The sequence below is a fragment of the Scatophagus argus genome, chromosome 3, assembly GCF_020382885.2.
Source record: "Scatophagus argus isolate fScaArg1 chromosome 3, fScaArg1.pri, whole genome shotgun sequence".
NCBI lineage: Eukaryota > Metazoa > Chordata > Actinopteri > Scatophagidae > Scatophagus > Scatophagus argus.
In genome coordinates this window covers 6,270,945-6,296,576 of record NC_058495.1, presented here as the reverse complement: position 1 = coordinate 6,296,576, position 25,632 = coordinate 6,270,945, and the positions used below count along the sequence as shown (strand labels likewise).

General features: G+C 40.0%; 2 protein-coding genes across 7 annotated transcripts in view; both read left to right on the top strand.

Annotated features, from left to right (window-relative positions):
- Window positions 1-16,699, top strand: part of tead3b (TEA domain family member 3 b) — a 31,552-nt gene extending 14,853 nt beyond the window's left edge. The window contains exons 4-15 of one of the 6 annotated variants that reach the window (XM_046383083.1): window positions 4,740-4,804; window positions 6,615-6,677; window positions 9,298-9,309; window positions 10,275-10,400; window positions 10,542-10,582; window positions 10,775-10,831; window positions 11,289-11,353; window positions 11,445-11,581; window positions 12,030-12,203; window positions 12,896-13,039; window positions 13,133-13,285; window positions 14,497-16,699. In XM_046383083.1, the coding sequence (XP_046239039.1) occupies window positions 4,740-4,804; window positions 6,615-6,677; window positions 9,298-9,309; window positions 10,275-10,400; window positions 10,542-10,582; window positions 10,775-10,831; window positions 11,289-11,353; window positions 11,445-11,581; window positions 12,030-12,203; window positions 12,896-13,039; window positions 13,133-13,285; window positions 14,497-14,610 (1,151 nt within the window). In that variant the 3' untranslated portion in view covers window positions 14,611-16,699. Of the gene's footprint in view, window positions 1-4,739; window positions 4,805-6,408; window positions 6,472-6,614; window positions 6,678-9,297; window positions 9,310-10,274; window positions 10,401-10,541; window positions 10,583-10,774; window positions 10,832-11,288; window positions 11,354-11,444; window positions 11,582-12,029; window positions 12,204-12,895; window positions 13,040-13,132; window positions 13,286-14,496 lie in introns of all 6 variants that reach the window. The other 5 variants (XM_046383082.1, XM_046383085.1, XM_046383084.1 and 2 more) reach the window with 5 other exon arrangements.
- Window positions 16,700-17,545: 846 nt separating this feature from the next.
- smpd2b (sphingomyelin phosphodiesterase 2b) lies at window positions 17,546-25,157 on the top strand. The gene is made up of 11 exons (XM_046383081.1): window positions 17,546-17,818; window positions 19,427-19,546; window positions 19,654-19,750; window positions 19,907-19,983; window positions 20,444-20,537; window positions 21,009-21,098; window positions 21,190-21,272; window positions 21,523-21,655; window positions 21,980-22,084; window positions 22,204-22,381; window positions 23,619-25,157. The coding sequence occupies exons 2-11, from the start codon at window positions 19,497-19,499 to the stop codon at window positions 24,026-24,028; spliced, it is 1,317 nt and encodes a 438-aa protein (XP_046239037.1). The 5' UTR covers window positions 17,546-17,818; window positions 19,427-19,496; the 3' UTR covers window positions 24,029-25,157.
- Window positions 25,158-25,632: the final 475 nt, after the last annotated feature.

The following is a 25,632-nucleotide window of genomic DNA, read 5'->3' as shown; positions in this document are numbered from 1 at the left end:
GCTCAAGGGTGACAAAGAGTTCAAAGCAACTTAACCCTCAATTTTAATAAGTCACACATGTTAATAATCACCCCACTTGTTTGGTGAGCAGAACACGAGCAACACTTAAAGAAGCTTAACTCTAGACTGTGATGTAATCTCAGTTAGAACAATTAGAATATACCAAACTGTAATAAACCTGTCATAAAATATCTTTGTCAAATGTCAAATCTGCAACAACTCAAAGCAATTTATCCGTGATAATAACAATAACAATAACATTTTCAAGCTTTTTTGATACCACCTTCATTTTTGTAATGTCAACATAAAGCTACAGCCAGAATCCAGTTAGGTAAGCTTAGCATGAAGACTAGAAACAGAGAGAAACGTCTAGTCTGGCTCTGTACGAAGGTTTACAAAATGCACTCACACACGGCTCGTAAATTCACTAAATAACAGGTTGCATCTTGTTTGTTTAATCTGTACAAAAAGTAGAAAAGCAAAAGGGTCAAGAGCTGGACCATGAAGTCATACCAGCACATTACCCTTGTAAAACCACAAAATCTTGTTTTTACACTTCCATTTATGCACTGATTAAACAACCAAGGTGTAACACTTAAATTAATGAGCTGTTTGTTACCTTTAGATATAGCCAGGCTGTTTCCTCTGTTCATGCTAAACTTAAGCAAACAGACTGCCAACTGCAGCCTTGTGTTTATATTTCCAGTATGTAAAATTTAGAGACATCTTTCGGTGTGGTTATAGATTGCAAACAACTGTACTCTGTGGAAGAGCAGCTGCTTCCTCTGTAGATATGAAAGGTTAATTTTTAGCTAACAAAAACGATAGTGTAATTTTGTATATTATATTGAACATATGCCTCTAAATTCTACACACTTGACCTTTAAAGCCAACTTTCCAACTTCTCACTTGTGACCTTTCATCCCCTTGATTTTCAACTTTCAAACTAGCTGTGGCTCAGAGACATTTGCTCTTGGTACAATTAAATAATTGACACAATTTACACAGAAAGTTCAGAGGAAATATCTTCAGCAGATAAGTGTTTGTCAGAAAAAAAAAATGTTGCCAGACTTGTTTTGCTTTGGGGCTGTACTGACTTGTTGTTGTCCTGCGTTTTCTGGCCTAGACAGGTATGTCAAACCCCAAGCACACACACCTCTCTTTCTATCAGCCCTGCAGCGGCCACTACTGCAAGGCACTCTGGGTACAAAAAGAGACAGATTTAAGTGCTAGAGCAAGGCTTATGTCTATTCTGACCTTTGAAGGCCACGTTAGCAATTAACTGTAGGTTCAGTGCATGTGCAAAGTTGTGAGAAAAGATGTGTGTAAAGGTATAAGAGAGGGGGCTGAGCACTCTGTAATGATGACTGAGCAGGCCTTCCCTGTCAGCCCCCTCACTGAGATGTTAGGAATGTTTTCAGTCATGGCTGAGCAGCATGTTAGCAATTTAAGATTACCTCAATGTTATGAGAAGGGAGGAGGGGAGAGAATATGGGTGGAGAAAGGGTTCAGGAGAAAGACAGAGCTGGAGAAGCGGGCAGAGAGGGCAAGGGGGAGATACGTGGAGTGAAGAGAGATTACCTTTTTACTCACTATCTTAGCGTGGAAGTGGAAAATTCCAGCAGACATGTAGTTAAAGAAAAAGATAGGCGTGTCCTGTCAGGGAAGAGGTTAAGAATGGCAGCCTGCAGCGATCTGAGTGGGTGTTGAGCAATCAGCAAGGGAATCGAGAGCAGCTCACAAAGAGGGTAGAGAGATGGAAAAGACAGCAAGAGGGCGGAAATTAGAAGAAGAGGACAAGAGAGGCCGTGCGTGGGACTGTACGGCTGTGTCTCTGCGTCTGTTCGCATGCACCTGTTGGGTTTGCCTGCGTGGAGCAGCCTTTTCACCGTCTCTCTGACCCCCGCCTTGTCAAGTCGGAGCAGATCTCTGCCACTGACAACACAGAGATCAAACCCTTTATTTTTTTCTCTGTTGGGGTTTGAGGCAACATTGTGTCTAAAAAATGATCAACTAATATAACCAGTTGTACTGAGTCACTGTTCTAAAAAAAGCAGACACAAGTGCTAATTATTCATAAAATGTGCATGTACATATGAGGAGGACTGGGGACTTTTAATGTTCTGGCCGTGAACATTAAAAGTCCCCAGTCCTGGTGTCAGGCTGTGATTTTATTTTATTTACCCTGAGCAAATGACATTCAGCTGCAGGTTTTGCTTATGTAGTCATCAACTCATCTTCCTGATTTTAGTGATTAAGAGCTTATTGAGTAAGTTCCCTTCAGCGCTTTTTTGTGCCTGAGGAGTTGAACACAGGTCTCTTGAGTCATTATGTTACCTCTCGCAATGTGTTGTAAGCGTATGGTTTTGATAACAATTTGAAACAAGGGTGTGAAGTGGAGAATGAAGAATTTGGGAATGATTACCTCATTGTTTCTGAAATCTTTTGCTATTCCCCTTGAAAAACTCATTCTTTTTTTGTCAAGAAGTATTGCTATATATCATTTAGGGATGTAAAAATTAATCAGTCAAAGCTGTCTTGAGTATATTTCACTGGTATGATGATGCAGGACATCTTTTCCGTAGAGCAGAAACATACAGTAAGTGCCTGAGAATGTGTCTTACAGTTCTACTTCCAAGTCATTTTTAATATTCAACTTTCTTGCCTGACTCACTTCAAAGAGGTCTCAGCAGCAAACTGTAGATCACATACAACAAAAGCAGTGGTTTAAAATATGACAAACCAACCAGATGTTGTGGAAAAACTGAAGATATCATCTCTGCTCACAACCACAGAACTGCGCTGTTCAACAGAAGATCAAAAGGCATCTTTGATTTACCGCGCATTACCAACAATTTCTGTGCTCAACGCTGTTATTGAAGAAAGAAAAAAACAAAACAAAAAAAAAAAACATGGTTTGACATTTTTAAATGAAAAGTTCCATAACATTGTGAATAAGAGGTTTTGCTTTGTTTCGGAATCTCATAATCTCAGATCAGGCTCTCTTGCTTGGAGAGTCCTGAAAGCAGCACTGCATTACACTCCACCTCACCATTATTAGAGAAGGTCTTATCTTTCTCAGACATTTCTGTAACAGCTGTTTATACTGTATCTCAGAATACAGAACGTTGCAAAGAGATATCTGTGAAATCCACAGCAGAACTCTGTGGTTGAGAACGCCCCCCCCTCCACTCCCTCCAGCTGAAGAGATTGAGAGTGACAGTTGCATGGGGGTCGAACTGGCATTGTTCTTTCTCTGCCATCCTCTTCTGGGATGGTCAGCAGCAGGTGCTGCTGTCCGTTGAGTGCAGGGTCACACAGTGATGTTGTTTTGGGAAAAAGGCCTGCTTGGCTGCCAGGTGGCAGTTGCTGGCAGAGACAGTTATGTCTTTGTGTTTCCTCCAAGAGTTACAGCATCAGCTGCCCCTTTTGCCCCTCTAATCGATGACCCCCCCCCACCCCAACCTAATGGCCCTCACCCCGGCTCTAACCCCTGTTTGTCCCAGTGCTGCTGCATATGACTGTGTGTGTGTTCGCCCAAGCTCTGGCTGTGTTCACAGGCCCAGGCCAATCAGACTGGCTAGCACAGATGTGACAGGCTTAGAGGAATGCTAGGAATGCGGAGGCGCTGGAGCGGGCGTGTCCATCCTTGGCCCGGGGCAGAGGGGGACGGGCTAGCTCAGTATCGGCAGACGGTTCAGCTCTGCTCTGCTGGCTAACCGCCGGCCCGACTGGTTGGAGTATGGTGAGTGCTGCAAGCCTGCTGGAGATGGCCTGCAGTACTTTTATGGTAATTGCTCTAACCAGGGCCTTCTGGAGGCCAAGTACTTAAGAGTGTGTGAAAAAACAGGACTTGTTTCTCCTGTCATTATGTGTCTGGATACTCTGAGGACTGTTAAACCTTAGACTTCTTAGACACACAGTCTGTTGAGTGTGTCTGTGTGTGTTTAAGAAGGCACATCTTGACCAGTTTGTGTTGGTTTAAATTTCTGTCAGCAAGTTTAGAAGAGTTTAGGTCATTATTCATAATGACACAGTGGTTCAACCTCTCCCTTTGGCCCAATTTTAAGCCACAGAAACCCCATAAACGTGACTTGGCACAGAAAAGAAGTGAAAAAGACAGATGGACTGATTTTGCCTTGAGACAACATAATACACCAAACATGATTTTGTTTTTGCTGGACCCCAGCTGTGTTTGGCTGAAGAGGCAGCCTTTGTTAAATCTCATGCACTGCACTGAATGTACAGAGGACCATGGAAGCCCTGAATAGATGCCCGTTCCCTGCACAACCTGTTTGTGCAGAATGTTGAGAGTAGATGTTATGTCATGAAAAACATGGTTCTGTTTTCTAAGCAATCTGTAATTAGGCTACAGGGCCATGTGAACAGACAGTAAGGAGGTGTGAAAGTTAATGAAAACTTGGGAGTAGTCAACCTTTTCAATACATTGCTTACTTAAAATAAGAAAATGAATCTATGAAATATGATCTCCTAGAGGAAACAGAGGTGTTACGGTGACCTGTGACAAGAGTGTGTTTGCCTTGGGTCTGAGGAGCTCTGGGAAAGGCCACTTTGCTGTTCTTTAGGCATAAGTTGTGTATTCGAGATATGACAAGAGTGCCACCTTCTGTCCAATTCAGGGTACTATACCAGTCATGTACAAATATTACATCTTCTGTTATGCATTCTTATGTTGTTGTTGTTTTGTATGTGATCTTGCTTTCTGTTTTTTGTTACAGGTCGCAATGAATTGATAGCAAGGTACATCAAACTGAGGACGGGCAAAACCCGCACAAGAAAACAGGTAAACAAATTTGAATTACTTATTGGATTAGAATAACCGCAACAGTACGAGATGTGCATCACCACAAGGGTGAAAACTGTCAATTACTGCAGCAAGGATTCATAGTTACTGATGTCATTCTTAATTACATAAAAGTGTTTTACAAATTATTTAAAGAACAATTCTTTATTTAACTTTAACTTTTATTTAACTTTAATTCTTTTAACATCGTTAAAAGTTGTTCACAAATATTTAGTTTCATTTTCAAAAAAAAGCAAGTTGGGCTCTGTAATTTATATCAAACATTACTCAGACGGGCGTAAACAGTACATTTGTTGGAACTAGTTTCAGCTGTGGATTAATACCCATTTGATGCTGTAGTGATTATGTACAGCATCAGGTTGGCATATATGACATTGATTTAAAATAGACAATGTGTGGCTAACTGATGTATTTTTAGTAGTTTATGGTCAACACTGTAGGTCTATGAGGAATAATCAGACTTCAGCTAAACAGGCAATCTGTGTTAGCATTTTGGTTTTTTGATTCTTGAGACTTGTTAAAAAAAGAGGTGCACCGATTGCAGTTTTCTTGGCCTATTCTGATTTCCAATTTTTTTCAGATTTTTGGTGATTACGATTTCTAAAAACTATAATTGACCACATATACAAACAAAAATTATTTTTTCTTCAATGCAAATTTTTGCTTTCATAATAAAAGAAATTATTAAACTTTACAGTTTCCTCTCAAAATAAAGCAACTGGAAAAAGTTACAAATGACAATTAACTAAAAATGAGTTGTACACCCAACTTTATCTGACATATTTCACTTTACCAAACAGAACCAGGTGCAACAGATTTATATAAGAAACAAATGTCAGTTACATATATCATTTTACAGTATGTTTATAATTTCACCAGGGCCGATGTAAGTTATCAGATTTCTGAAGCCTCCGTTCTCAAGTGGAAAACGGCTCATCACCCAGGGTCACGAATTCCATAACTTTCCTCATAATGGCTTTGGTCTTTTCACTGCTCATACCAAGGAAAGAGAGGAGAGGCTGCTGGCTTGTGTCTGGCACTGAGCTCTGGCTAACTTTAGCTTTAGCTGCTTTTCCTTTGCTAGTTTCTTCGAACTGGGCATGTTCAGATGGGTGATGGTGTTTTAAGCATCTTATTAGGTTTGTTGTTGCGATCGTTCATGGTAATCTCACGCGGTTTACATGTATTACGAATTGCGAGCTTTAGGTCTTCTTCACTCATGGTTACCAATTATTTTAGCGTGCGGCTGTGAAGTTATTGCCAGCGCCGTCGTGTGTGTGATGTGTGGTACATGTGTAAAAACAGACCGTCTGGGAGTCAGAGACATGGGAGACTGACCAGCCGGTCTCCGGTCCACGCCGAGCACGATGAAAACCATCCGATTCTGGTCCCTGGCTGGTCGATCGGTGCATCTCTAGTAATAAGAAAATACAGAATATAGCCAGCCAATCATTTTAGAACTCTCACTGTGTATGTTATCTCTATATGTGTGTACACTTCTGCACTCGCATGCGTGTTTGTGAGAGCTCATCTGAGCTCATTTTGTTTTTTTTGTGCTCAAAAACTGTTTCACACTCCTTTAGGTGTCTAGTCACATACAGGTGTTAGCACGGAAGAAAGTTCGTGAATACCAGGCGGGTATAAAGGTAGGTGCCGCAAACCTGCCTCTCGGCAACACTGACTGGGGGTCTCTTTCCTCTTTTGGTTACGGCTTCTCTCTTTCTTCCCTTGTCTTTTCTCTCCCTGTCTCTTTTTCCTCTTCCCTCCTCTTGGCTATTCTTCTGTGCAGGTTTCTAGCCACTTGCAGGTTCTCGCCCGGAGAAAATCTCGCGAGATCCAGTCAAAGCTAAAGGTATGCGCTTCACCGCGGGCTCGGCTGGGCTGTCAAAGGCTTGGCTTTGCACTAACCTGCTAATTTATGCGCATTGTTATCACTCCTTGCTTTTGTGCAAGGCCAGTTATTGCCAGATAACTGGATGCAAGCTTTGCAAGAAAAATACATTGCTGAGCAGTAAATCAGAAATCCTCTTAAGGAGTAACTTCTCTGATATACCACGGGGCACCACCAGAACCAACCAGCATTTTTACTTCTGTATGTTAGAGCTGCATGAACTGTTAGGTAAGTGTCATCCACCCACAGTGAAGTGTAGCAACAGACCGTAACGCATCATACTCTGTAAAACCATGCCCACCAAAGGGGAAAACAATAAACGCCACGCTACCTCTGGGCTGAAACACTCGCAAAATGCCCTAAAAAAATGTACAAAATGCTTTGCAGCAGTTAGTGTACTCTCTGTCTCCTTTTTGTTTGATAAATCAGCTGTTTTTGCCTTTAACCAACGACTTATTCTAACAACAACAGATTCATATCAGGTCTCTCACAGCCAGCGTTGTAGCAACAAGTTTCAGTTATTGCTTAAAAAAAAAAAAGATTCAGCTAACTGTTGGTTAGCAAGTTACACCACAAAGATTTCTTATGAAACTGCAGAGTTTGTTACAACAAAATGCCTCCTGTAACTTTGTCTCTCTGTCTGGCAGCTTATAGTAACTTAGTTCAGGGTTCTTTACAGGGTGTTTGTTGTGCACCTCAACACACAGGATCAATCAGGTATTTTTATGTTGTTTTCTAACAGACAGAAGTGACAAGCAGGCACTTTCATGCAATACAAAGTCAGTGGAGAGGGATGAATTGTTTTCCCCTCTGGGGTGGGTGGGGCTTAATTGCGCTGTCTCTGTAGTGGCTGATTCTGAAGCTTCTTCTTTCAAAGAATGCAGCACAAGCCGTTATGATGAGCACAGTTAACATGTCGTCATTTAGTTGCATGTTGCTCCAGCTATGTATCTATCTCCTGAGCCAGCCATGCTTTTGCAGCAGACTGTACTCCTCTGAGACTTCTTCTTTCTCTGAAACTCTCTCTACTTTGATACCCACAGTTTCTTAATGGTTCTTGTTTTGCAAAACTGCAGAAAAATGTTAATCTTTGTCTGTTGTCATTATGTGACTCCTTTTGACTCGTCCTGCGGTTTTTCCATTCCCTCTAATCTCTTCTCATGCTTTTCATTGTTTTTGCATATTGACATATACATAATGCAGACATGCGTAAATACCGAAGACGTTGTGGCATTCTGTAGTACTAACTTTAACTTAAATTAACCCTTTATGCAGCCTAATCCTGAAGTGGACAGTACAGTTCAGTACAATTGTGATGTGTTTGTGAATTGTGATTGCTCTGATAATCTGAAGGGAAATGGATGTGACAACCTCCTTAAACTCTGACTACTGGGAAGTGATTGTGTAAAGTACAGCAGGAAAAATCAACTTTTGACTGGGCATAGTGAGCCATGACTTCCCTTCTCTTCCCGTTGTTTGTCTGGAAGTCAGAGGTCCTCATCAGTGAACTCACAGGACTTACAGGGAAAGACCACCACATTATCTGCCCGGACATTTATGTTCACATTAGGGCATCAAGAATAATGTTTCCAACGTATTTGTAGAATTTTTTTGGGTCAGCCCATATAAACAATATAATACTTTCCATTGACACTCGGTGTGTTACATATAAATAGTATATGGTATAAAATAATGGCATTAAAGGTTATAAAATCAGGTTTATAATATACTGTATGGTCTCTTTTGTCCTTCCTGCTTCAAGGGATTAATCATGTTTTGGTTTGTTCTTTTTGGAATTCTTTATTTTTGAGCATACAACCGTCTCATTTGCATTGTGTTGCGTATGTTTGCGTTGACACATATTTGTTGCACAATAATGATAAAAGAAAAAGAAACACACATTCAATAAACTCACGTTTATCTGAATTCTATAAAGTTCAGATGGATTTCAAAGAGCAACTAATTCCTTTAGGGGACAGAATGAAGTTGTAGCATCAGCTGAACAAACATGACAAAAAAGATGGAGTGCTAAAATGGCCATGTCGCACCAGCTGTACATTTGACGTAATAACACCGAAGGCTTGTGCTGCATAAACCTCCAAGGTTTCTCCTCTGGTGGAAATGTTGAGTGCTGGATTTCCCAGTTACACAGATTACAGATTTTTATTGGGAACTTAATGAGAAAATATCATTAAAAATCTTACACTTTGCTTGATATTATGCATATGTGATTTAAATTAATTATATTAATTACTGGCAATTAATTAAAGATGATTTTTCTGCTGTATAATGAAATACAAAAAAACAAGAATTTCCTTTAGAATTTAATGTAAATGTTTGGGAAAATTTCTATACCAAATAGTCAAAATTTTTTGATCATTTTGTATTGAAGCGTTCTTCTAAATCTGGTCAAACTGTCAGTCATTTTGTGTTCATATACACATAGAATTCTGACACACAGCATGTCTACAATATAAAACAAAAAAGAGGCCAACCTGGACTGAAATGCAGTCAAATGCTCAATCTTAACACATCATTCAGAACTGCATAGTACTAATCGTCTCTCTCTTTTTTGATTCAGGCAATGAATTTGGTAAGTGGATCTGACTTGTATGATATGCTTGTTTGACAGCACCACTGTCCCCTTTGCTATGGCCCTCTGCTGGCATGGCATCCCATCCCATTGCTATCCTGTAATGAAACAATGCTTAGGAAACAGCCACGCTTTGAACACAGTAGTGCTGCACATCCTGAGTGATGTAGTGCAATCCCCTCCCCCCTCAAAGCCAAGTTCTTGCTTGCTTTGCATAAGGTGTCGCTCTTTTATAGGGGGTCTTGCCTCTGAGGTATCTTTCCTTTAAATGCAAGATCATAGCTTAATTAGCTCAAGTGCATTCTTTTGCAAACATGAAAAAAGAGCAAGAGGATGCATTTTACATTTTGTTTGGTATAGTAAACTGAACGCTTTGATGCTTCTTGCATCACTGACATGAATTGGTTGGCTTTGTGTATTTATTGCTGCTTTTTAACTTCCACATTGCTACATCCATCTGCATAGTTAAACTTCAGTTTGTTGATATATAGACACTGTTATGTGCAACATTCATGCAAATCTGCATTCCAAACCAATGCAGTCTCTTTATTCTCTTTTTCCTGTGGTGATTCCAATAACATACTGACATTCAATTTGTTTGTAACCCAAGCTTAAATCCCAACGCTGGAGCAACACTGCTTTACATTCTCTCTTCTTCTCTTTGCTTCTGTATGTCCAGCTTTCTAAAAGTGTCCTCTGTATTATGTTTTGAGAATAACTGAAACAGTTACCTTCTAAAAAGTGTTATTGCTTGACCCAAGCTTAGTGTAACTTAGAGCTTAGCTCTTCTTAAGGTTATTGAATATGTTTATTTTTGTATTTATGAGTTATTTAATGATATATCAAACAGCTACAACAAATGGAAAAGTGTTGAAGTCTATATACTACTCTGCACTCTAATGCAGCGTTAGGTTATGGTGCCACCTGTTGAATGACTCCTGTCATTCTTCTGTATCAATTTATAGGATCAGGCATCTAAAGACAAAGCCTTGCAGAACATGGCAGCACTGTCGTCTGCGCAGATCGTCTCCCCGAGTATGATAAAGAATCACCTTCCACCACTGCCTCCTGCTCCCTACCAACCAACCAGAGTAAGCCCACCACTCATTTCCTTCCTATTACAACACATCTACACATTTTACTTGTTCTTCAGCAAACTAATTGGATTTGATCTGACGAAAAGGCGTTAATATTACAAAAGAAATTAACAATGTTAATGTCTCACTCTCCAGTTCTGGTCTACTATCCCAGGACAGCCTGGACCCTCTCAGGAGTAAGTAAACCGCACTACCGAACCCACAAGATGTTTGTGGGCTGATATCAGGGTTTATTTAGTTTCTGAAGAGAGGGAGAGAGAGAGAGAGAGAGAGAGAGTAAATACATGAATATGTGACTGAGGGGGTTAGGTCTAATGTCGAGTGGTTATTGTAGGGCATGTTTAATGGATCACATTTTTGCACACCAGGCTGGTTCTAGACCTCAACCCGGGAAGGACTCCTGGGTTTGGCCGCACCAGCCATGCGTAAGTTCCCCCTAGCCGAGGACCAACTGTGAGCACACAGCAGCACTAACTCTTCTTCTACACTGTATTGTACTTTATGTTTCCTGCACTGATGTAAAACACCACCAGGCAAATTAACTGCTTCAAATTTTACTGAGAACAAAATGAAAAAAGAAGGTAAATCCTCATTGGCTTGCATTCTCAGAAAAAAGTTCCGCAAAATATGAATATTTGAAACAGTTTTTGTAGATTTGCCAGAAAAAGCATAATTAATTGATGCTATTTTGCATCAATAAAAAAACAATGAAGCAGGTGGACTTACGCCTAGCTGGTGCAACTACACATGCTTACACTTTGACTAACAGATTATCACAATTAAAAATATATCAAATTTTGTAGGTCTCTGCAGCAGAGACATGTGATACTGACCCTGTACAGTAGAAATCATTGTCTCACTGAACCACTCATTTTCTTTCAGTATCAAACCTTTTGCACAGCCCCCATACCCAAGCCTTTCAGGTCCCGTACCACAGTCCATAGCAAGTAAGTATGAAGTAAAAATCTCTGAGTAGTTTTCTAAGATGAAACCAAAAATAACTTTTATATGTTATGTTGGTGTGTTTGTGCCATCCAGGTTATGAATCCTTGGCACCTCCTCCTGCACCGGTTGCTACTGCAGTGCCAGTGTGGCAGGACCGGACCATTGCCTCCTCTAAGCTTCGAATGCTGGAGTACTCGGCCTTCATGGAGGTCCAGAGAGACCCAGACAACGTGAGTGAAAATTTACAGTAAAGTTTCCCACATTCAGACATGGATTACTGAATGGGATTAGCAAGCATAGGGCAGGAAAGGGTGAGGGTACCACTGGGCTTGAGCCTCTATTTGAAGTAATTATGAATATATCCTTTTGCACAGAGCTCAGCTCAAAGCAGGGATGTTCCTCCTGATCCTGATCAGATTTTTTTTAAATATTGAGCTTCTGCAAATCAAATTCCATCCAATACCTTTTTGAATAAACATAGGCATTGCCGTTGGACTGTACTGATGTTCTAAAACTATCTGGTATAAAAAAGGGTTAAGAGAATATTAATATTTAAGTGATGTTAAGTACAGATCTGATTTCAGAGTGGTTTTCAACCACCTAACAGAATGTCATTCAGTTTTACATCCCATCTTCTTGAGGTTAACCATTTTCCTCTCCTGTCTCTGTCCACTCCAGTACAGCAAACACTTGTTTGTCCACATTGGACAGACCAACCCCTCCTACAGTGATCCGCTCCTCGAGGCTGTGGACATCCGGCAGATTTACGACAAGTTCCCAGAGAAGAAGGGCGGGCTCAAAGAGCTGTATGAGAAAGGCCCTCAGAATGCTTTCTTCCTTGTTAAATTCTGGGTGGGTCATGTTATTACCTGCAAACCACTACCGTTTCCTATGACACAACTGTGGGTTTTCTGAGCTCAGTCAAGTAAATCAAGATTATACAGAAAGCACTTCACAGTGGATTTCCTCATGTTGTACCCTTCATTTTTCTCTATATCAGTGAACTGTCTCTACACACGTTATGTTGTCATCCAAGGTTTATTGTTCCAAAGAAACAAAACACCACTAAAATACTTTCCATCCATCCATCCATTTTCTATACCGCTTATCCGTCAGGGTCGCGGGGGGGCTGGAGCCTATCCCAGCTGACTACGGGCGAGAGGCGGGGTACACCCTGGACTGGTCGCCAGTCAATCGCAGGGCCAACACACAAAGACAAACAACCACACACTCTCACACTCACACCTAGGGGCAATTTAGAGTAGCCAATTAACCTAATGTGCATGTTTTTGGTATTGTGGGAGGAAGCCGGAGTACCCGGAGAAAACCCACGCAGGCACAGGGAGAACATGCAAACTCCACATAGAAGGGCCCAGACCGGGATTCGAACCTGGAACCCTCTTGCTATGAGGCGACAGTGCTAACCACTGCACCACCGTGCCGCCCTAAAATACTTTCCTTTGTAGTAATTTCACAATTCATGTGAAGGTAATGAATACATCCAGGCATCATCATGTATGTGATTAAATGTATGCTGTCTGCAGGCTGACCTGAACAGCAGCGGCATGCAGGATGGCCCTGGTTCGTTCTACGGTGTCAGCAGCCAGTACAGCAGCCTTGAGAACATGACGATCACTGTTTCAACCAAAGTCTGCTCTTTCGGCAAGCAGGTTGTCGAGAAAGTAGAGGTGAGAACGTGCATTGATTTTGTATTCTCTTCTAAAATAATGTATATACCATCTCTCATTCACACCTGGTGTTCTTGACTGTGTGTGTCTCAGACAGAGTACGCCCGCATGGAGGGAGGAAAGTGTGTTTACAGGATCCACCGCTCTCCTATGTGCGAGTACATGATCAACTTCATCCACAAACTCAAACACTTGCCTGAGAAATACATGATGAACAGTGTTCTTGAAAACTTCACTATTCTACAGGTAACATATTCTTGATTTTTTCAGACTGTCAAAGCTCCAGTGTGCAGGATTTAGTAGCATCTAGTGGTGTGGTTGCAGATTGTGACTAATTGAACACCTTTATTCTTGGCTTCTCCTATGATGGCCATTAAATTTGTGAGAAAAACATGAAAGGTCCTCTCTGCAGTCAGTGTTTATTTTGTCCATTATGGGCTACTGCAGAAACATGGCAGTACAACCTGAGGAACTCTGTGGAAGAGGACCTACTCCTTCAATGAAAAAAAATCTTTAGTTTACTTTCAGGTGATTATACACTAATGAAAACATAATTATCAATATTATATTCCATTTCTGCCACTTAGGTATACTACACGAAATCCTACACAGCTTTAAATGAATAGTTTGGCATTTAGGGAGAGAGATGTAATATTCACTTTCTTGCTTTAAAGATGAGATGATTGATACCACTCTGAAGTCTGTAGGCAAATGGGAAGCCACTAAAACCACCTGGTTATTTAACTTAGAATAGCACATAACCCCTTTAAAACCACAATATGTCATTGTGCAATGGTTCTTCTATAGCTTAAACACATAACACATAATTTGTGAATTAGTGATTAGTTCCTCAGTCAGAGCCAAGCTACTTGTTTCCCCATTTCCTGTCTTCATGCTAAGTTAAGCTAACCAGGTGCAATATATTGTTTTCCCAGGATGGGGAATCCATGAAAATTTAAAGAGGTTTTAAGTTCACTGCTTTGACAACACAGAAGCCAGTGTCCTCTAAACACCAGGCTTACACTGTGGACAAAGTCATCACTGCTTTAGAATGTGATGTACCTTTTAACATTCTTCCAATAAAATCCTTAAGAAATAACTGGATTAAACTAAGAAATTTTGGATCAGTCTGTTCAAGTCAGGAACATTTGTTTGCTATGACTGGATGAGCAACGTTTTACTCTTGTTAAATATTCATGAATAGCCTTCGCTGTCCTGGGAAAAGTGTCTTTAACCAGTGGTACTGGTGGTAGCTTCACATTAAGCGTATAAACGGGACAGTGGTGTGAATCTTCTCCTTTAACCCTCAGCAAGAAAGAGTGAGAGCATTTCCAAAAAATTGAAACTACTCCTTTAACAAATCAAGAAATTCTCATCTTCACTCATCACTGCAGTAGTTTTAAACAGACTGTGCTGCTTCATATTTCTCACTGAACATTTTTTCCTTTGCTTCTCAGGTGGTGACGAACCGCGACACCCAGGAGACCTTGCTCTGTATAGCGTTTGTTTTTGAGGTTTCCACAAGTGAGCATGGAGCTCAGTATCATGTCTACAGACTTGTCAAAGACTAACAGCTCTACAGGAAGGTTTTGGAAAAGCCAGACAAAAGCGTGACACAATCTTTCTTTGACCAGCTCAACCATCCAGGAAAAACTAAAAATGAAAGAAACATTCAAACAATCCTAGAACGAACTAACATGGACACCTTTTATGCTTTAAAAAAAAAAGTCTTGTTCGCAAGGAATAAAAGTGAATCTCAACGTGCCGACACGCAAAGAAATTTCGAGGAATGACGGATCTTACAAACAACTAGCTATCTTCCATGTGTTGCAACATGTTATAGATGAAGTGGGTCACTTACCCAAGGTAATTAATGGAGCTTGAAATGTTTTATTGAGGGAACGAGAACGTGTTGTGTTGAAAAGACTCTCATAGTAGCCAAGGGAACACTCTGAGCAATAAGAGATGTGTATATGAGATTGAAAAAGTACAGAGAGAACAGGACCACAGAAGGGGAAAACCAGAGCCAAGTGGTGTTGTTGCAGTAGGTTTTGTTAGGAAAGCAAGTGCCTTTTCTCCAAAGATTATATCATTGCCTGCCACTTTGGATTGCCTTTTTTACTACCTCTTGTTTTTAAACAAACAGAAAATAGACAGACAGGTGTATTTTGTCAAGATAAAACAAAAAAATTGGAAAGAAACCTCTCAGATGTACATCTTGTGAGGCAGTTTTTGTATTCCGGCACACGGAGGAATAGGATGGGATAATTAATTTTCATGCAGCCTTATGGTTTACAAACAAAATCGTCCCAAGTTTTACAGTCCAAATGTACAGGGAGAAGGTTTGTTGTGTCGCCATACTATTTAGGTTATGCTTTTTTAATGTTTTATTACACAATTTAAAAATCAGGTCTTACAAGCATCGATCTATACCTGACTTGTGACACTATGGATGCTTTGTACTATTGCTAGCCTGAAATAATACCAGGTCTTTGCCATCCTTACAAGATCCCCTGTTATTTCTCTCTGTTTGAAGACGTGTGCTTGGTTGCACTTAAAAGATCAAGAAAGGGGTGAAGCAACAGCAGTGCTTATTTTCTGTCTTGAGTTATGTAGCCTTATGGAAAAATAAATTGTTCCTGTACTGTGAGTCAGCAGATGCTAAAGGAATATGTGTTACATAGGAGTAGTTTTGTGGGGGGGGGGTTCTTTATATTCATATTTGTGATCAAGTAACTCAGCATAGAGACCATGGTTTAAGTAGAGAGAAGTGAATCACTGTTTCTTTTGTTTAAAAAAGAGATTGTATGCTGTGAAGTCAGTTCATTTGCTTCACCCTTCTCTGTATAATATGTGGAGAAGTTGCATTGATAAAAGTTCAGTTTTGACATTTAAGACATTTTTTACTGACATGACACGTGAAATAATTTTGAAATCAAACTAAATGAGTGTCTTGAATGAGAGCTGTCGTCTCTGTGCTGTGGAGTATGACCATTGATTGTTATTTATAGGGATGGAAAAGAAATGGGGGGAGGGCAGGGTGGGGCACTGGAGTTGTATTGATCATTTTCCATTGTGATGGAGATGTAAAAAGTATTGCAGGATTCATGGTAGAGACGGGAGAATTGTCATCCCATGAATTCTGCTAGACAAGTGTCTAGTCTGTGTGGTTCACTGGACAATTGTGCTATATAAGGTCAAATTCAAGATATTGTATGGTGGAATAATTGCACCTGGCTTTGAATGTCATATTTCACAAGCTAGATACAATAACACTCCTCCTCTAGCAGGTTTCTCAGTGTATCTTTTATACAGACATTTTTTGCCATTATAAAGATTAATGTTTTGTTTTGATTCTGTTGTCTTTTGACTTTCAGTGGTTGCCATATGCTTCACTGAAAATAATGTGTGATTGCTGATATTGGTAATTAATAATGAGATATCTAATGTATCATATTCTGAATGGTGTGGGCAGTTTTTTGTTTTTTTGGTTTAAGGTGGTTTACTGTTGTCTTTGTTACCATTGTGCATTGCAATTTTATACTTCAAAGTAGAGGTTGGATTATGTAATCAAGCAAATGTATCTAACAATAAAAGACGCATGGTGCCTTTGGGGCCATTTTCTCCCCAGAAAACGTATTAAACATGTTTGTAAATTTGTTTTGTCCCTGATGGTTTCTTTTCATACTGGTATCACAGAGGCCTATGAAACCAAATACTGTGTTGGATCTCAAAAGTTGCACATACAGTGATGCTGCTTAGAATTTATGTCATGGTTCTCATGGGGTCCTCACATCCATAATACCTCACATATCAGTAACAGTTTACCTTTTTTGTGATATACCTAATCCTCTAGAATCATGGAATCTCAAGAGCTCACAATTTTATCACACTGAAATCAAAATCGAATAGCCTATGTGATAAAGTGCAATGTACCAATATGCTGTACTCAAGTACAATTTTATTGTACGTGTACCTCAATATTTCCTGTTGATTATTTTCCACTTCACTCCTTTTAGAGAGAAAAGATATAGAAAAAGTGTGATTCTGGTACATTTATCTGACAAATAATGTATCCTATGATTATTACAGGACCCCCCCGACATTTATCTTGTGATCCTTACAAGGAGGCTGGACGAGGGTAGGTAACCATCAGACTAAAATAGCCTACCTTACTGCTAAAATGGTTCTTCACTGGTGCATCAATATTGTCAATCTAATCTAAAAAATCTAATATTTTGTAATACATTATTTTGTTTTTCTACAACTTCAACTCCCAGAATTCCTGGACGTATTAAAACCGGAAATGACTTTCAAATTAACCAAAATAACAACGATCAATGAAAGCTTCCATATTAAACTTAACGTGAAGTGATCAAAAATATTCAAAACTGCTACTCAACATATGTTTTATATATGTATTCCATTGATACATGCTCCTGGCACTATAATACGGACGCCACTCAAGTTTCCGTTTTATTTTGAGGGAAAACGACAACCGGAAGTCACAACAATGATTGTTATCCCTGCTGACGTTACAGGCAGGAAAAGCACGTAGCAATGGAAGTGGCCAACTATTTAAGTCTACGTTGTCTGAGATGCTGAGAGGATAGATACATTCTTGATAACAATTAACTTCAAATAATCTCACAATAATTGTTAGCTAGCAGGCTAACAGGATTTGTTTTTGGTCCAAAGCCAAAACTAACATAACATTGTAAAGGTAACTGCTCATCAGTCGGTCCCGTTAACAACAGCTGACGTCAACTGGTTCGTGAGGTGAGTTAATTTAACTCATTAAATTGGTGAATAAGCCATTCGGGTAATATGTCAACAGAAACCAGACCCATCTTTACACTTGCAGAGATTAGCCAAATGGCTAGCTCGAGTTGTCCAGCGGCTGTTGACGTTATCTAACTGGTTACTTGCCTGCAGTGATTAATATTGGGAGTATTAAAGCTACTTAATAATGGTGCTGACGCCGCCTAACTCTAAACTTAATTAACAAGCATTATAACGCTAACAAGTTTAGCTGTCTAGGCGTTTACGTTAGTCGTTAGCTAAAACTTAATCCACCTTCTTCACAAGCTAACGTTACTCTACAATCGAACGAGTGCATTTTGGGTCGCATGTACGTAATGTGGAGTAGTTTGGCTTTGCAAGATCCTGGGCACATGCGGTATACGGACGTGACGAAATGTCACCGCCTTGTTTAGTATGTCAATGATTTAATTTTTATTTAGGATTGAAGTCGAGCATCGATACCACTAACTGTTACCTGGCTGCGACACCTACTGTTTGTATACAACATCCCTCAGTATTAGGTTATAGAATTTCAAGGCAGTTGTTCATTTTTATTCAAGCTGTTAGCTTTTCCTGTCTTCACACATAATGAATAGCCAGTTATGCCTGTTCAAATGGACCAAAGCCACTCTTGTTTACACTGCATTGCTGCTTCCCCCTTTTTCTCTCCAGACAATGCAAAGCCATGTCAGCACTCTGTTTGGGGTTAGTGTATTGTTTCACTCCCAGGAGAAAGGAGTCAATGCAATCCCTTCTTTACTTTGTCTCTTTCTTAAAAAATCAACAACATTTTTCCCACTGTGTGACACAGAGAATCCTGCCAGGGTCAGCTCAGCTGTGACACATTATTTAAAAAAATCATAGGTGCTTTTTTCAGACCTGACTATACTTTTACAGATGATAATTCATTATTTTAGCATACCAAATTGTATTCACAGTCTGTTCACCTCTGGAACTGTAAATCACATTAACAGAATAGTTTGTTTTTCAGTTAAAAATTATGGAAATTTGCTGAATCTGTCAACTTAAGGCCCAGAACTGGGACTAAAGTCAGGCTGCAGTCTGCTTGGTTTGCACTTTTTTGCACTTACCATGCAGTTTTGAATGCTTATTTTTATGTCTTTTACCACTTATTCTTCTTTCTGAGACTTGTGATTTTGTGGTATTTATTGTCCTCTTGTTTCTGTTTCCTAACTTCACATAACCTCAATCACTAGCAGATCTGTGCTACTTGAACAAACCAGTAGATGATGTGTCCAAGTAGATGGCTATGCTGAATAGACAAATTACATCATGTGGCTCTTCTCTGGGTAGTAAATAATGCAATATGAGTTATTGATAGCGGCATGGTGGATGAGGAGCTTGTGCCAAAGGAAAACAACCTTTAATCCAATGTGTTTTAATGATGCAAATGGAGAAAATCTGGCTATAGTCTGCAGGGAATTTTAGAATTGAGGAAAAGACTGCAATTTAGATCATTGATTGTGATTACAATTGAGATATTATTTTTTTCGGCCAGACTGCCTACCCCCTACACATTTAAAATTAGGTATGTCTAACAGTCTCTTTTTTGTGCCACATTAGGAGCTGTCCACATCATCTCACCTGATCTGACACTCCACCATTACGCCTACCGATCCACTGATCTTCCAGCATGGCTAACCCAGACTCTGTTAGTATTCGGGTCTTCTCTCTGAACAGCTGGTCAGTAATTGTGGTTTGCAGTGTTTCTCAATGCATTTTTATGTCTTGATTCATGTAAGAAGAAACATGCAAGCCCGCATTGCCCACACTCTTTCCTTTTTTTTCAGGGGCATCCGCTACCTTAGCAAACACTTGCCTCAGCGCTGTGCCATGATTGGAGCTTGTTTGTGCAGGGAAGGTCATGATATTGTCTTATTGCAAGAGGTTGGTGGAAGCCATCTTAAAATGTTAGAAAGTTGCAGAATCACTAATCTGACTCACTTTTCCATCATGCATATAGTTACATTTTGTAAATTCTTTTTGTGTCGTCTTGTGGACTCATATGCACATACAGATTTTTTTTTTTTTTTTTTTTTTCAGGTTTGGAGTGAGAAAAACTATCTCTCCTTGAAACAGAAACTTGCCTGTAGTCATCCTCACTCTCATTACTTCAAAAGGTAATGCCTTCACTCTCATCCCGAGGTTGCTGTGCAGCCATTTCGGAACCTTTTACCTTACCAATCTGTGATTAAAATTTATGAGTATGTTGTCATATTTTCAGGAGCCTCCTGAAGTTCCTTAGTGTCATGTACTTTCATGGCATTCATCCATTTGCAAAATTTAATTGAAGCTCAGGCCTTACCTGTAAGGATTAACGTCTGAAGCTTAATGCTTTCTTGACCTCCATACCAAAGCATAAGACGGAGATAAATCGAAGGCTCTACCTCTAATCCTCTCTGAAGCTCACAGTAATGTCAAAACTAGTAGATATGTTCTCACATCTACTACAAATAACACCTACTTATGACAACTGGGGATGTGAGAGATTTCATTAAGCAATAATCAGGTAGGGCTGAAGCTGCTATTAAGTGTGGAACATACCTCTATCCGTGCTTTGCTTTTCCTCTTGTTCTGCAGTGGGGTCATAGGCAGTGGACTGGCCATTTTCTCCAAACACAGAATCCATGACACATTTCTGTATCGCTACTCACTGAATGGTTACCCTTATAAGGTAAGTCTAGTGAGACAAGAAAAACTTGTATTTTGTACTATATCCTGTATATAGATTTCACATGATGAAAGTGAACCATAAACAAAACTATTAATAATCTCATCATATGTCAGAAGGAATTCCCTCAGCTTTATTCAAGAACTGTATGATGCAGTACATATAAATGGAGATTAAAATGAAGGGCAATTAAACAGATTTTTAAAAAAAAAAAACAGAGCACAGAAAATAAACAGGTTAAGACAATTAAACCATAAAATCATGTGTTTTTAAAGGGCAGATCTCTGTTTATTATCCTCAATCTTATTAATAGAAACCTATCGGATCGATCTCAGGCTGCACATAGGGTCTTATGCAGTTAGCAAGTCTGCACTATAGTCAACAGTCAGTGCCATTCACACCTCACTTTCAGAGTGGATATGTGATTAGCTGCTTTTCTCTCTCATAACTCCTTGTATTTTTCCTATTATTTAGGCTCACCATGGAGACTGGTTTGGAGGTAAAGCTGTTGGGATGGCCATTTTAAACATTGGCGGCTTGACCACAAATGTCTATGTTACTCATGTAAGGTTTTCGAACACCAGCACTCAGTCCCACCTATATATTAGACATGGTTTGTGATCAACATGCTGCTGTCCCTGTGTATTAATTATAGCTGCACGCAGAGTACTGCAGAGACAAGGATTCCTATCTACCTCACAGAGTGGTTCAGGCGTGGGAGCTGCAGCAGTTCATTCGGTACTGTATCTCTGTTTGTTTATTCTGCACATATAGTTTAGTGACTCATACTGTATTTGACTACTCTGGCGTATATTTGCATATTTTCCTCAGGTAAATTTCACCTGTTGTCAAGTTGGCTTGAGTGTTTGTTTGTGGTAATACATTACCTAAAGCTTCTTAACTTTTAAATACTGTTTAAACAGAGTGAAGTTTCATGTTGATGTTAAGGTGTGTCAGTGGTAATGATGTGTTTTGCTATGCCCATTAGCCACACCTCTGCTGGAGCTGATGTGGTGATTTTAGGTGGCGACCTCAACATGCACCCTCAGGACCTTGGCAACAGACTACTGAGGACTTACACTGGACTCCGAGACTCTTATTTAGAGACTGCTAAATTTGAAGTAGGTCACAACAAAAATGCAGCACTAGACCAATTCAGTTTTTAATCTTGGTCTTTTCTATGATTTGGATTTGCTTTAATATTTAGATGTTACAATTTTTCTTTTGATAAGGTTAATGGTGCATGCTAACACTGGTGGACAGCTCTACAACAGCACAGATAGTCTAGTAATTGACTAATTTAAAACAAACTTAAAGACATAATATGCCGCAATTGTCAGTTGCTGTTTGTAAACACACCAGGAAGAAATTCAGGAGAAAGATCGTTGATTGTTGTCTCATTCAGAAGTGTGTGTGTTTGTGTTATAAATAATTTTCTGTTATAGGGATATGAGGATGGTTTGACTCTAATTGCTGACAACCCGTTTACCAGTAAAAAGGAGCTTGTTCCCTTTGAGAAGGGAATTCGAATCGACTACATCCTATTCAAGGTGAGTGAGAGCTTTGTCTCCCTCTCTTGTTGTATTTTTGTCCCTTCATGTTCACAACAAAAAGTTGAGGTCATATGAATTTATCATGTGTTTCTGCTTCTTTTGTTTTTAATTCCTAGGGTTCTTCCAAAGCAGACATTTATTGTGACTTCATGTCCACCACCAAAGGCTCAGTTCCTGACCATCCATTCCCATACTCTGACCATGAAGCTCTGACAGCTGAACTTAGGCTGGAGATACGCACTGTAACTGAAACCGACAGTGTCAGGGAATCAAAGAATCAAGACTCTGCTGCAGGTATTTTTACCAGCCTTACCAGCAATACCAGCATCAGTTGATTGGCATTCAAACTGAAATGGCAATTGCCAGGAAATGTACAGATTTATGATCCCCCAAGGATCAGTGCTACTGACTTGGTTGTTGTATCTAATACTTTGACTCATACCATTGTCTGGTGCTTCAGTGTATCATCGTCACCAGCAGGGGGGCGACTGTACAAGCTACCAACAGCCTATTCTGCCTCTCTGAACTTACTTTGCATGCTGTCACATCAGAGATCATCTCACATCCCATTTGCTGTTCAGCTCGCTACTTCAGGCTGCATTCGACAGTACACATGACTGTCATTTGCTGGTAAAAATCTTGAGATTGATTTGGAGACAATGACATAGCTGAATAGCTCGATAGTCTCTTTATTAAATGTACTGTGAAATTATATTTATTGTCATATCTAAGGTTTGTCCTGTTACTGGAGCAGTGAACAGTGTTTCCATTGCACAGAAACATAACATGATGGTCATGGTTGTTCCAGGTCAGATCCCTGCGTGTTACCAGGGAGTTCTGGCTTGTGAAAAACTTTGAATTTTTATTGCAAAACACCTAAAAATATAAAACTAAAAACTTTATTTGTCAGTATATTTTTTACATACACCAAAATTATTGATTGAACACACACATGCAACATGCAATGAAACACACAGGAGCCATGTCAGGCACCTGGGGAGCAGTTGGGGGATTTAGGTGCCTTGCTCAAGAGCACCTCAGCTGTTACTAATGGAGAGGGAGAGTGTTGATTAATCACTCTTTTTTCCATTGGCTGAGCATGAAAGTTGAGTTTTGAAAATTGAGAAAGTAAGGAAGAAAGAAATGATTTTGCTATTCTACATATACATTACACCGACATATAAGCCTGTTTTTGACAAAATATGAGAATGGAAAAATGAATTGAAGTCAGAAGGGGAGCGTCGGACCCTGTGAAAGTTCATCAAATGGACGGTTACAGTGCCGGCTACAGGTAGCTAGTAGTCTTCTCTTTGGCTTGTCCTGCAGAATGTGCATGTCTGTTAGAGGCCGCAGCCTGGAATTTCATCACACTTAAAAGGCTGCTTAGAAAGATTAACTGCAGCACAGCGCGTGTTTTTTGTAATGTTAATCCAGGCTGAACTTCACTGTTCAGCTGACTGTAATAAACATATCTGTGCCATTTGTGTTGATGATGTTGTGTTGTTGTCTCTTGTTTGTTTAATGTCTTCAGAACAGGTAGCTGAGTTGGTTGACATTGTGACAGAGGCCCGTACTGAAGTCAAAGTGGGATTGCATTGCGCGGAGAGGATGCGCTACACGGCAGCGCGCACCGGAGTGATGGGTTTGGCTCTGCTCTTCCTGGAGCTGGCCATCGCTGCTGTTCCGTGGTTTGCCCTGGGAGCAGAACAACCTTTCCCTCGTACTTCCTTTTACATGCTGGCTGCATTGTGTGTCGCCATCCTGCTAACCACCTCACTGCTTTACATCTTCTATACCATGGAGCTGAAATCTCTTCAGGGGGCTGAAGACCAGATGAGGTTGGCTGTAGGCAGTCTGCAAGAGAAGCTGAGGGGTTTTCCTTTGGCTCAGCGGAGGCCCCCAGAGGGTCTTGAGCCAAGTGCCTTTGACCCAGAGGAGTGATGCAGGAGCAAGCTGGGTTATAATGGATAACTGAAAGAAGCCTTTGAAGCGAATTTTATAAATGGATGTTTGAAGGAGCCATTTATTCCCTGAATGTGTTTTATGCTCTTGAGATTTAGATTTGTACCACAAAATGAAGGAGTTTCTGCAGCACATTTCTGAAAGTAGTGCAGGGCACATGCTTTGACAATTTTTACTTTTTATATAATCATAACTAGCCCTTTTTACCCCAAGATTTCCCCCTATGCACTTCAGCAAACATGCTTCTTTTCGCATACTATGATACTTTCATGCTACTGCTGTTCATAAAGATGAGAAACGTGATGATGTGTGCTCTTTAAGCCTCAGGTCCGACATGCATTCCATCCACCAGTAGTTTCAACGGGACCAGTTCTTTCTGTTTTTAATTCCATGCTTCCTTTTTGTGATTTGGAGTCCACCACAGAATCATAGTGTCTCCAAGCTGTTTGCTTGACCTGTGGTCTTCGCTGCATGGAAAGCACAGACACTCCGAAGGTTGTAGCTTTACATTATGGTCAGTAGTTCCTCTGTGGGACAGATTGCTCCAGTCACACTTAAAGATCCTCACACACCACTTGAGACATTTCAGTGCAGTATATAGTAGGAGAAGGAACAAGCTCCATCTGCATGTCTCAGTCACCATGTTTCCTGTTGTGCACTTTTCAAAGTACCTCCATGTTAGAGACAATCTACACTCCTCTTTCTCAAAGTATAACAGTGGGAATAGATATTGAGCATACTGTGTCATATGCTGTATACTCTTTACTTTCACCTAAGTTTTTGACATGTTTTACAAAACATCATGTACTGTAGAAAAGCTTAATGTCTTTAGATTGTAATTCACTTACATGACTAACCAGATAAACCACTTGATTTTATATACTTAATGTTCCACATTTCTGTAAAACAGTGTTATGACTCAGCTATAGCCTATGATCATTTTTAAAATGTATTCTTAATTTTCTCCTTAATGTTTGAAAATCCTTTGGCAGTTATTAATTTTACGATGGTCAAAGAATGTCATTTAATACCTCATGTTCATTGTAACTGAATGCTGTAATGGACGTGATTATGAAAGCAATAATAAAGGCTTTGTCACCAGGCTTCATCACTGCTGTGGCTCTGAATAAACATGCCAGCTCAACTGCCGACAAAATTCACTGTTATACAACAGATCAACAAATTCACCACTAGAGTGCAATATAAGTACATGACACACATGAACTTAGAAAGTGAAACACCAAACGAGGTGAAGGTGACAGATCATGTGAGAGGAGACAACAGCCAAATTTGTTGGCTCCTACGTGCCAGGTGGCACACGTATGTCCCCTGGTTGAGAGCACCCATGGGTGGAGTATTTTTTTATTATTTTTTTATTTTTTCCCTCGCACAATTGACATTAATACATTTCACAAGGTGTGGAATGAAACCATCATGTTCAGTGCTATTACTCGCCTACAAGAAATTAAATAAGTGAGCCACACATGCATTTCAAGTGATATGACACACTCTAAATCTAAAACTCTAAATATATATATGGGAGGAGGTAAAGGCTAAAGGCTATACACCTGTCTTGAAGCAAC